Here is a 13391-nt window from a genome sequence, read left to right as displayed (position 1 = left end):
CCCCCCCCACACCCTCCTCCTCGCCCCCCCACACCCTCCTCCTCGCCCCCCCACCCTCCTCCTCGCCCCCCCCACACCCTCCTCCTCGCCCCCCCCTCCCCCTCCTCCTCGCCCCCCCCCCACCCTCCTCCTCGCCCCACCCTCCTCCTCCTCCTCGCCCCCCCCCCACACCACCCTCCTCGCCCCCCCCCACACCACCCTCCTCGCCCCCCCCCTCCCCCCACACCCTCCTCCTCGCCCCCCCCCCCCCCCCCCCCCACACCCTCCTCCTCATCCCCCAGACTCCCTCCTCACCTCCCAGGGCAGGAAAACACCCGCCCATCCACTGCCCATCACCTTGTGCCATTTCCTCACAGAAGGGTTTCCCAGTCCCAGAACAAAGCCCTTCAGCCCATCCTGCCTATGCACTCCCCCAGCAACCCTGCTTATTCTCATCCCACTTCTGCCGCTGCCTCCGTCTGCTCTGCCGCCTCCTCCTTTTCTTCACATAACCTTTCCTCATCTCCTCCCAGCCTGCGCGATAAACCACCTCGAACGGCGTCAAAGATATTCTCTTCCTGTGAACCCGCATACAATGTGCTTCGCAGCCGAGGCTTCGACCGTAGAGTTGAGGGGGACCGGGCGTTGCCGTACAGCAATAATAAACTACTTCTACAAACTTATATAGTCCACAGCTTGCAGACGCTGGTGGAAACGTGCAGCGGATCTGGCAGCGTCTCTTGACCCAGGAAAAGAAACTCTCACCTGCACGGAAGCCGCTGGCTGACTGTTTCCAGTATTCTGTGTTTTTTCCTTAAATTTCAGTTTTCCAGTATCTGCAGTATATTGCTTTTCAACAGCCATAGAAATAATTTAAATAAATAAGCACGATCTGATAGCCAGTCCAGAGACATAGCTCATAGCTGCAGGATAACCCAGATTGGGATTTGAATATTGAAGGATATGACTTTAAGGAAGGATAGGAAGCTAGGGAAAGGTGGGAGGGGGAGCCAGTGCATTAGAGAAGGATGACCTAAGTTCAGGACACCTAGATGCAGAAACGGTGCAGTTTGAGATGGGAAATGATATAGGCACAATATCACTTGTGGGAGTGATGTACAGGCCCCCTCCTAACAACCATCCGGTTGGATGGGGTATAACGGAAGAAAAAGTGGAAGCTTGTCAGAAAAGTATGGCAATAATCATAGGTGATTTTAATTTACATACAGACTGGGAAGTCAGATGGGTAAAGATAGCCTAGATGAGGAATTCAATGTTTTCAAGGTACTTTCTTAGAACAGCATGTCCTGGAGCCAACCAGCGAGCAGGTTATACTAGACCTGGTTTTGTGCAACGAGATGGGATTCATTAATGACCTCATAATGAAGGTGGCCCAATATTGCAGAACCATAACTTGAATAAATTTTGCATTCAATTTGAGGGAGAGAAGAATGGGTCCAAGACTAGCACAGCTGGCTGAAATAAACTGGCAATTTATGTTGCGAATCAATAGAGATGCAGTGGTGGATATTTAAGAGAATACAGAGAATAGATACATTCCAACCAGAAAGAAAAATCCCAAGGGGAGGACCCACTATCCGTGGTTAACAAGAAAAGGTTAAAGATAGTATCAAACTCGAGGATATAATTGGGAGCAGGTTACAAGATTGGACAGAATATTATAAAGCAAAGAATGGCCGAAATATTCATATGGAAGGAAACATTACGGTATAAGACAAAGCTAGCTAGAAATATAAAGACATAGTAAGGGTTTCTATAGAAGTTTTAAAAAGAGTTAACAAAGTGAGCATTTTTCTTATAGAAAGTGAGTCTGCATGATAATGGAAAATAAGGAGATGGGAGATGAATTAAACAGGTATTTTGCATCAGTCTTCACTGCAGAGGATACAAATGGCATCCCAGAAATACTGTAAATCAGGAAATGGAAGGGATGGGTAACTCAGAAAAACTACAATCACCGGGAAAGTGGTACTGAGAAAATTGAAGGAGCTGTGTGCTGACTTCATCCTAACGTCTTTAAAAGAAGTGGCTAATGAGATGAGAGCAAATTACTGCGGATGCTGAAATCTGAAACAAGAACACAAAATACCGGACAATCTCTGCTGACAGCATCTGTGGAGAGAGAACAGGGCTAACATTTCGAATCTGGGAGATTGTTGGCAAAGCTAGGGAGAACTGGAAATAGAATGAAATTTATAATGTTGGGGGTAAGGGTGGGGCTGGATAAAGGGCTAACGATAGGTAGAGAGGTTGTCAAAGATGTAGACAAAAGAGAATGCGAATGGTGGTGATCCTGGCTAAAAAATGAAACAAAACAAAAATTGTTTATTGTCACAAGTAGGCTTCAAATGAAGTTACTGTGAAAAGCCCCTAGTCGCCACATTCTGGCCCATGTTCGGGGAGGCTGGTACGGGAATTGAACCGTGCTGCTGGCCTGCCTGGGTCTGCTTTAAAAGCCAGCGATTTAGCCCTGTGCTAAACCAGCCCCTATAAAGGGCTCTGATAGGTGGTCATTTTGCAAAATGTCTTAGATAACAAACGCAACTCCTTCATTGAAAGCACGAAAATGTTAGCTATTAATAAAGACGCCATAGCAGGCCACTTAAAAAGATTCAGGGTAATTGGGCAGACTCAACATGGTTTTGTAAGAGGTAAATCATGTTTAACTAATTTATTGGAGTTCTTCACCACACCCCACCACTGCGGTGCCCCACTAGACAGGCTGGATTCTGAAACAAACACCCAAGTCTGGAGCATCTATCAGACTTTATTATGAAATGTTTGTATTACTGAAAAGCCAAGGTGCAGGGTAATGTGGTTAAATAGAGGCAGACAAAGCATATGTTTACGTCTGTTTCCACAGCTTTTTCCTGTAACGGGTCAGTACCAGAGGCTATATAGCTTGAGGAGTGCCATTCCACGTGGCTGCCCAGGAAATTCTCCTGCTCACCCTATTGGAAAGATTTGCAGGTTAATAATCAACCTTGGCCATCAAGTCCTGGAGGGGGGACTTGAACCCAGAGCTTCTGGCTTCGAGGCAGGGACACGATCTACTGCACCACAAGACCTCTATAAAGTCAAGCTTAGGTTCTGTGTGCACACTGTGAATCATGTGCGTCAGAAGTGGAAAGCCGTTTAGTGCAAATGCTCTAATAGAGTATTATTACAGCAGTGTGTTTATATTGAAATTGCAACTTGACATTTTTCAGCTGATCAGAGAGAGCCAGCATGAATATTTCAAGGGGTAGACCATTTCTGACATTTATTTCATTTGTTTTTGAAGAGGTCACCTAAGTAGTGGACAAGGGTCTGTCTGTATGAACATTCGGGGCACTTGATGAAGTCCCTCATAAAGATGAAGCAGTGGGATTAATAAATATGTAGTTGAACTGAAGGTGAATTACTGATCTGATTAGGAGATTGGCTGAGTGTCATTGATAGGGAGCATGGCGGTTAGCACTGTTGTTTCACTGCGCCAGGGTCCCAGGTTCAATTCCCGGCTTGGGTCACTGTCTGTGCAGAGTCTGCACATTCTCGCCGTGTATGCATAGGTTTCCTCCGGGTGCTCTGTTTTCCTCCCACAAGTCCTGAAAGACATGCTTGTTAGGTAATTTGGACATTCTGAATTCTCCCTCTGTGTACCCTAACAGGCGCCGTGGTGTGATGACTCGGGGGTTTTCCCAGTGACTGCATTGCAGTATTAATGTAAGCCTACTTGTGACACTCATAAAGATTATTATTATCATAATGGGCAGAATGGTGTCCCACAAGGAGCTGGTTGATGGAGCCTCAGATGGTCACTGTCTTTACTAATGAGTTGATTGACAGGTGACATTGTAAGCAATGTAGATTGAAGCACAAAATTACAACAAGAAAGCGATAGGTTAAATAATGGGGAAAACCGTGGCATATAGATTTCAATTCATGCAAATCTGAGGACATCCACTTTGGACCCGTAAAGAATAGAACAGGGTGCTTATAAATGGTGAAATGCTGAAAACAGTGATGGTCCAAAGAGACTTGAGGATTCAAATACATTAAAATGTCATGAACAGGCTCAGAAAATATTCAACAGAGCTATTGGAATGCTGGCTTTTATATCTAGGTGACTGGAACACAAATGGGTAGAAGTTATACTTCAGTGATACAAAGCCCTGGTTAGACCACACCTGGAGAACTCTGGGCTGTTCGGGCACCACATCTTAGGAAGGATATGTTGACTTTGGAGAGAGAGCAGCATAGGTTTACCAGAATGACACTTGCGTTCTAAAGATTAATTTATGAGGAGAATTTGCACCAACTGGGCTTTTGTGTCCCTGGAAGGTTTTGGAATGTTAAAGATTAGATCGAAGGTTTCAAGATATTAAGGGCACAGATAGGATAGTAAGAAGTCTTCCAACACCAGGTTAAAGTCCAACAGGTTTGTTTCAAACACGAGCTTTCGGAGCACTGCTCCTTCCTCAGGAGAATGGAGAGGTAGGTTACCTGTGTTGTAAGACTTCTTACTGTGCTCACCCCAGTCCAACGCCGGCATCTCCACATCACAGATAGGATAGATAGAGAGGATTTCTTCAGCTGGTTGTGGTGGAGTCTGGGACTGGGGGATGGTGATTGTGTGTGCGAGTGAGCATAGTCTAAAACCTGGAGCCTGACCAAAGTGAAATTAGAGATCACTTCTACATATAAGGAGTGGAGCATTCTTCCACAAGCTGCAATTGCTGCTCAATCAGTTGTTAATTGAAAGTTGGAATTGTTAAATCCTTGTTATCCAACTGCCTTGGGGAGTATGTGGCAAAGCCATTTGGAATTATCTCAGAGATGAGCCATTGTCTCATTGAATGGAACAGACTAGAGGAGCGAAATGCCCCCGTCCTATTTCCATGTTTCTAGATCAATATTCCATTTTCTCCATTTCTAGAAATCTGTTTTAATGCATTTAAATTGCTGCCTTTTCCTTGATGATTCTTGGGGTTCAAGAAATGGAACTCAATATGTAACTTATCCCTCCTGACTTTCGTAAATCCTCAACATCTTAGCCAAGCTAAAATAAAAATAACCACAGCATTACTACACTATGTGCACACAGCCATGTTCATCATATCTTCCTCTCTGAAAAGTTACACACTGTCAGAAATCTGAAAATGTGTGTGTTAGCATTAGATTAGAATTTGGCTTGGGTTGACATGATGTTTAAATTAGTTCATTCAAGATATCCTAACTAGCTCCGTTTGAAACATACTGTTAGCTAACCTGGTTGAATTTGATAAAAGGGGTACTGTAGTAAAACGCTTGCCACTTTTGATTGCCAGTATCAAGGATCGAGTATTCATGATTGCAGTAAATTTAAACTGATAGAAATCAGCCAGTAGCACAGTAGGATCCAATTTATAAGTACAGTGGTAAACTCTGTCAGTATCGCACTGTTGACATTGGCAAAGCAAAGCTTAATGTATAACTGTTACATTCAATGCTGACTCATTCTTGCATAATGATTGGAGTACTTTTAAATCTTTTTGCAATTTAAATCTGATCAAATTTTATAGATAAGATATCTCAATATTTGACTGGTATATTATTTACAGAGATTTTGAGAGTCATTCCTGAAAAATAAGTCAAAGAATGACGATTCTAGGGTTTCACGTTATAATCTTTAGCGAGAGCGAATGAGTCAAGCAACCAAACCCCTTTCGGCCCAAATCCTGAATGAAGCAACTGTTTCTGTCCATGTTCTGCTCTTTCCGTTATGCATTCATGGAATAAAATACGTTTAAAGTTCTTTATGGGCCAAAACTTTAACATGAGGGTGAAATGCAGTGAATGAATGGCCTGTGCAGCATTTTGCAGGCAGGGTTTTTGAAAGAATTAGTCTGAATTGACATTTATACACGGCTTACCTTTTTAGTAAAGTTGTAACTGTAATTTAGTGAAGGCACTTGAGATTTGCTTGAATCTTAGATGTGTCCTCATAACCATGTGATCGTTAATGGGAGAATCGTTGAAATCTGTATTGTACAATAAATTTCTTACAACTAATTTCTAAGCAAATTATTTAACTATTCATTTAAACAATCGACAGTTTTTTTTTTAACAACTGGAACTGCAGGTTTGCTTTCCCCCCCCCCCTCCCCCCCTCCAAACAGAAATCACAGCTTTAGATATTTCAGTCCATCTTCTGTGTGGCAGCTGTAAATGTTAAACCTGATCTAATCATCTCCCATTTATTTCTTGCAGATCCCTATTACATTGGGTGTAGTTCTCAACTCTTACTTTGATGTGAAGTTCAATTTTCTAGGGCTACTTTTTGCAACACTGGGCGTTCTGGTTACCTCTGTATATCAAGTGGTTAGTAGTTTTGATTTCTTTTTCTCTTGTGCACTTTGACAAGTAATTAACATTAAAATACTTCCTGCTGATAATCTAAACTTCCAGGATCTTAACATTTGGAGGTAACAACAGGATCATCAACAACTCTTTTCTTTTTAATTTAAGAATAAGTCAAAGATAATTAACCAATTATATTATTCCAACTGCTTCTCTGAATGCCTTTTTTAAACTTTATTTTGGAATTTGAAATTTACTTTGAGGGGGTAAATGTTATTGAAGCATTTTGAGCAAGAGTTTAATTTTTACTTTTAAAGTTGGTATGATTCATTATGCATTTTTGATTTTCTAGTACTGAATAATAATCACGTGAATTTTAAACTCTTGAATTACTGCTGCTTGATCATTTGTGTAATGTGTCTCTTATTGATTTCATTTACAGTGGGTAGGCGCTAAACAACATGAATTGCAGGTGAACTCTATGCAACTCTTGTACTACCAGGCACCAATGTCATCTGCCATTCTCATGTTCATTGTTCCTTTTTTTGAACCAGTGACTGGAGAGGGAGGAATCTTTGGAAATTGGTCCGGTACCGCATTGGTAAGACTTCCAGAATATTTGGCATTCGTTATTTGTGCAGTTTTTAAAATCTGGGACAGTGGATTGTAATTTCATCCTTCCCATTGACATCCTTCTCGTGCCATTCCTATCCCATTCTGCAGTCCACAATTCTTCCCATCGAACCTGATCCATTTCTCAAGGAAACAATCTCTCTTGCCAGGGCAACTTTGCTGGGCTCCCTATCTTTGCTGCCACTAACCAGCAGCCACACATGTGTCAAGTGCTCCAGTCCTCCACGTTGCCTCTGCTTGTGCCAGGCACTGCATATCAAATAAACCCAGCATCTGACACACCCTTAAAGTAAACAGTCCGGACTGTATTACAATCCCAAACCAGACCCCCAACAGCGGACCAAAACCCCAATATTATATTTTATTTGTAAGACTGTACGGAAAAAATAATTCACTTCAGGAATGATTGCATAAAGAAATAAGCTTGGGTATTTTCAAAACAAAACTTTATTGAATTCTTTAACTTCACACCCGAAAATAACAGCTTACCATCACCCTTAAAACTCTACTACTCAAATCCTTGTTAAACAAGAAAAGAAACGTACAGCTGTCAATCTATCTTAAAATCAGCTTGATATTGAGTAATTCTTGATGCACAAAACAGATTTGGCTCCTGTTTACAACCCCTTCAGACTCTGGCTGATCTTCAAAAATACGGTTCACCTGGCATGTTTCCTCTTCCTTGTCCTCAGACAAAACTGCTCTACTTTACATATTATTACTCTTGTACTAATTATTCTACTGTGAGAGAATTGTGGACCCAGTGTTAGACAGACCAGACTTTCCAAAATGTCTCTCTCCGTCCGTTGGCTCCACCCAGCAATGACATCATCTCCCCAAGCTGTAAAACAAATCAACTCTCCAGGCTGAAAGTACTTCTACTCTCCAGGGACTTTCCCCAGTCAAACCACAGTGCATTAGCCCAGACTGAAAACCACATTCCTCTGGTCAATTTCACCTTCAGGCTCCTAAAAGCTCTCAGGCCCTGCAAAACAAGATCCTTTTTAAGAACATGACCACTGCAGTCAAGCACACTAATCCTAGACTTTTAACCCTTAAAATTTCCCAATTCTTAAAATACAGTATTCCTAAAACCCTCCAATTGTTGCAACAGACAGAAATTGTATTGTATTATAGATTGAAGAAGATACAAAACTACCCACAACTTTTAAGTGATGCCTTGATAATTTTTGTAATATTGGACTGGACTCTATGGTCTGCAGCGAAGCACAGGTACTCTCAGCTGAGCTTGAAGAAAGTTGTCCACAATGATGGGACAATCAAACCCTGTGGCATACATTTGTGCATATTTTCCAAATCCTGGAGTTTCATAGAAAACTCCAGCAGAGTGTAATCCCATCAGTCTCAATAGTCTTTTAGCTGTGCCGTGAGATAGCCTGATGAGTGTGTAGAGTTTTAAAATAATAACAAAAAGTGGAAAACCAATTTTGACTCGAGGTGAAATTATTATTTTTTTATTAATTCATGGAAGCTGGGTCTCTCAGCAAAGCCAGTCCCCATTTCCCAGCCACAGTTACCTTTAAGAAGGGGGTGGTGAGGAACCTTGTTGAAACGCTGCAGTCTGTGTTTGGGAGAGAGTTCCAGGATTTTGACCCAGCAGCCACGAAGGAATGTGACGCAGGGAATCCACATTTCAAAGGTGTGTTTACGCTTCCGGAAAATCAAGACTTTTAAGTGAAACGACTTTTATGGAATCACGGGTTCCACAGGAATCGACGTTAAAGCCAGAGTTGGGTTCCTTCGAACGTATATCGCCCGGAAAAAACAATGTACAAGTTGAAATACTGTACCAAAAGCATGCAGTCCTGTGCGTTCCTAGCTCGAATAACTTGTAAAATAAAGTTATTAAATATGAGCAAAGCATTCCCGTACCGGCCTCCCCGAACAGGCGCCGGAATGTGGCGACTCGGGGCTTTTCACAGTAACTTCATTGAAGCCTACTTGTGACAATAAGCGATTATTATTATTATGACATTTTTTTAAAAATGTACTCGCCTGAGTAATTTTTGATTGACTAGACTCCATCTAGTGGCAGAGGTTGATTGGTGCGGGAAGTGGCTGGAATGCTGGGACCAGCTTTACTGACTAGCGTCTGTCACTAGACGGAGCAGAGCAGCTTCAATCCGAAATGGGATCCAGAGGAGAGCAGCAAAGCCAGGAGTGGAGCAGCTGAAAACAGACCCGAGTGAGAACACCGGATGGGAGGAAATGCCAGGTTGGGGAGGTCGGGGTGGGAGGGGTGAAGAAGGTGGGCTGGAGAGTAATCTGGGAGAGCGGAGACCTACGTCATGGGTGGAGGCAGACCAGAAAGTAACACTGGAAGGCAATGGGGTGGAGGAGGGGTGTGTGGGGTAGTGAAGGCGAGAGCAGAGGCACTGCAGGAAAGATTTTGTGCTCAGGTAGGTCACAGAAGAGGAATTCTGTGGCGAACGCCTTTAAAATGAAATTGGCCATGTTAAATGGATATGCTGATACTTGATTGGCGATGTTAAAGTGAAACATAATGTGACCCATTGTTAAGTGAGGACTTACTATATTGTTTCATCTCAAGATGGTGTGAAACATGGAGCGGTGGTGTTCACATTAGTCTGTTTTTCTTTTCCTCTAGATGGTAGAGGTTACCAGTTTAGAATGTGCAGCCAAAGAAACCTTGTGTAGTATCTTGAGAAGATGGTACACATTGCAGTCTCAATGCCAAATGAGTAAGCTGCTTTGTCTGAGATAGTTTTGAGCTTCTTGAGTGTTGCTGGGGCCGCGCTCATCCAGGAAAGTGCAGATTATTCCTTTGTATTCCTAATTTGTGCTGTGTAGATGGATGTCAAGCTATGGGGAGTCGGGAGGCAAGTTATTCACCACGGAATACCAACCTCTGACCTGTCTTTGTAGTCACAATGCCACTTGAATTGTGTCTCTGCATTTTGAAATGAATAAGTCCCTGTGACCTGTTAATTGCTCCAATGCAATCTCACATATAAAATCAGAAGTAGTGGCGGAGTTGTAATACCGCAGAATTCATCTAGTCAATTCTTAGTTCCAGTCATTACAATAAAGTGCCATATCATCCATTTTTAAGTAGCAAATATGGTGGGTTCCAATGTAGCTGGCTCCCTCCAGCGAGGAATCATTTACCTTCTGTTGTCAGCTTTGTATAATTTTAAACATAATTTGTTTAATAAAGCACAATATGTTAGTTCTGAGAAATAGGTTTGTTGTTAATAATAACCTGGGGCATTATTTTCCTCTTTTTTTTTACTTTGCGTATGAAATGTTTTAAAATTACAATGTAATTTTATCTTTTCTAGATGATGGTATTGCTTTCTGGAATAATTGCCTTTCTGGTGAATTTGTCCATTTACTGGATCATTGGAAATACCTCACCTGTCACGTATCCTTGTGCTTTTGGTGTTCTGTCAAGTCATGACAATTTATTATGTTGCTAACATTGTGAATTTCGAGATTTCTCTTTTTCACATATGGATTATCACAATTTTTGGTTGTTTTGGGTGTGGGCAAATTCGCCCAGGCCTAATGTGCATTCATAGGGCGGCATGGTGGCACAGTGGTTAACACTGCTGCCTCACAGCGCCAGGGACCCAGGTTTGATTCTGACCTCGGGTGACTGTCAGTGTAGAGTTTGCACGTTCTCCCCGAGTCTGCATGGGTTTCCTCTGGGTGCTCCAGTTTCTTCCCACAGTCCAGATGTGCAGGTTAGATGGATTGGCCACGATAAATTGTCCCTTCGTGTCTAAAGGTTAGGTGGGGTTATGGGGGATAGGCCGGGGGATTGGGCCTAGGTAGGGTGCAGACTTAATGGACCGAGTGGCCTCCTTCTGCACTGTCGGGATTCTATGATCTTCTGTCTCTCGAGCATCTGTCTCTCGAGCATCTGCCCCACGGGTTCTTTTGCCAATGCTGTTTGATAGTTCCTCCCAGCAGAAATAGTTTCCGGTTGCCATTTCCCTTGTTGAGATTAGAGTTAATTTGTGTAAGGAACCTTTCATAGATCTACATTTTAAAATTACACTGGCACAGTATGTTCCAGTACACAATACTGCTTATGTTTGCTCTATTTATGAACATTTTCATGACAATACTATCTTGTAAACCTTTCTGAATTACTTCATGATATGTTTATGCAGAAGCCTCATTATCTACATTCTTGTTAAGGAGACTAATTGCACTCAAACAGGAACTACTTAGTTAAGTCGGTAATTTTATGGAATAGTAAATGGTTCTAGATTTGAATAAATAATAAAAGCAGTTCACATTGGTAAAGGAGCAATGAAGCATGTACTTGATGGGAGGCAGTGGCATAGTGGTATTATCGCTGGACTAGTAATCCAGAGACCCAGAGTTATGTTCTGAAACTTGGGCTCGAATCCCGCCACAGCAGATGGTGAAATTTGAATTCAATTAAAATCTGGAATAAAAAGTCTAAAGGTGACCATGAAACCATTATCGAGTGTTGTAAAAACCCATTTGGTTCACTAATGCCCTTTCGGGAAGGAAATTTGTCGTCCTTTCCTGGTCTGGCCTACATGTGACTCCAGATCCACAGCAATGTGGTTGACCCTTAAATGCCCTCACGGATGGGCAACAAATGCTGGTTCAGCCAGCGATGCCCACATCCTATCAACAAATCAAAAAACAATTGTCATTCACTGAAATTTTTAATGGATTTTAACTCATTAGCGCACGTTTTCAAAGGCCACATTTGAAATTTATTCTGTATAACTTTGAACTGATGTTGGAGAGGGAACAAAGAATAAGAGACTCTAACTTAAAAGAATTACTTGCAGAAATGAATGTTTCCCTTACTTAGGAAAACAACATTTGACAGGAACATGAACCGGGATTCTCCGCTATCCGGCGGGGCGGGCCGTACCGGTGCCGAGGAGTGGCGTGAACCACTCCGGCGTCGGGCCACCCGGAAGGTGCGGAATCCTCCGCACCTTCCGGGGCTAGGCCGGCGAGGTTGGCGCCACTGTACAGGCCCGCCCGCAGATCGGTGGGCCCCGATCGCGGGCCAGGCCACCATGGGGGACACCTCCCGGGACCAGATCCTCCCGCACCCCTCCGAGGACTCCGCACTGCCAGGTCCTGCCGGTAAGGACCTTGTTTGATTTACGCCGGCGGGACTGGCCAAAAACGGGCGGCCACTCACCCCACCGCGGAGCGGAGAATCGGTGGGGGCCACTGCCAACGGCCCCCGACCGGCGTGACAGGATTCCCGCCTCTGCCGAGAAACTGGCGCCGGAGAATCCGGCAGTCGGCGGTGGGGCGAGATTCACGCCGCCCCTCAGCGACTCTCCGACCCAGAGAATCGCTGATTCTAGTCATTAAAATAGTGGCTGATGTAGAGGTGTACAGCTAGAGGCTGCCTTAGTTAAGAATAAGAATTTGAAGGACGTTCTCTTGATCTCTCCCTAACATTCAGACACGCAAGCGCTGAGTAAAATCCTAACTAGTTTGTGAAGGATGGATTACATGCAGACTGAAATTTTCAATTGTGGTTTGAATAATGAAGGTGTAGCTTTCTGTGTAACATGGACCAACCATCCAATGTTCCTTCATGTGATTAAATAACTTGGTGAAATCTGTAATGCATCTAAATCTCTCATTACTTGAACTTTTGTGTGTTTCTCACCAAGCAGGATGAAATGCAACCTTTTCCAGACCATTGTATGTTCCTTGACGAAATAAATCCCAGATACAACATGTTCGGACATTTTAAATTCTGCATTACCCTACTGGGAGGATATATATTGTTCAAAGATCCCATTTCACTTAATCAGGGTCTGGGGATTCTGTGTACGCTATGTGGCATTTTGCTTTACACCCATTTCAAACTTAGTGAACAAGAAGAAGGACAGAACAAGTTGGCACAAAGACCTTAATCCTCTTCCAGCTGAATTCTGTTTATAGATGTATAAGTTTTTGTTAAAGTGCTGCTAGTAAGCACCAATCCGAAGGTACTTGATAAGTATGCATCTCTAAAGTTGAAGGAATTGTAACTAAATACTTCACTTTTAGTGCACAAAACCGTTGCTGTTTATAAATCAAAAGTTATGTATCTGACCAATTTTCATGTGCCATATTTTGCTAATTTTTGTAATTGAAAGTTGCTTTTAAGGATATTCCTTGCAATTAGCACATGTCTTGTCAACTTCAGCTTTAAATTTGAAAGCATGTTGTGATGGTCACTAATGCCATTATGTATTTATAAAACTGCTGAGAAGTGTTCCGGATCTTGGAAAAAAGAAAATCAAAGGTACAAATAATATTGGCAAAGCTTGTCTAACCATGTATTTTTTGAAAGTGAACATTTGTAACTTTAACCATGAATTGCATGTCCAATATATTACACTGGACAATTTATTGTAAAGGGAAAGGAATAAACTTATTTTTCCACTGCT

At 42.7% G+C, this 13391-nt stretch overlaps 1 protein-coding gene across 1 annotated transcript; it reads left to right on the top strand.

Annotated features, from left to right (window-relative positions):
* Positions 1-6207: 6207 nt before the first annotated feature.
* On the top strand, positions 6208-13391 carry slc35e3 (solute carrier family 35 member E3; the record flags this gene model as incomplete). The annotated part of the gene is made up of 4 exons (XM_038781359.1): positions 6208-6342; positions 6764-6922; positions 10278-10360; positions 12686-13391. Coding segments are annotated over 4 exons (564 nt in total), but the record flags the coding sequence as incomplete, so codon positions are not given.

The sequence above is a fragment of the Scyliorhinus canicula genome, chromosome 20, assembly GCF_902713615.1.
Source record: "Scyliorhinus canicula chromosome 20, sScyCan1.1, whole genome shotgun sequence".
NCBI classification, from domain to species: domain Eukaryota; kingdom Metazoa; phylum Chordata; class Chondrichthyes; order Carcharhiniformes; family Scyliorhinidae; genus Scyliorhinus; species Scyliorhinus canicula.
This window is presented reverse-complemented; position numbering and strand designations above follow the sequence as displayed.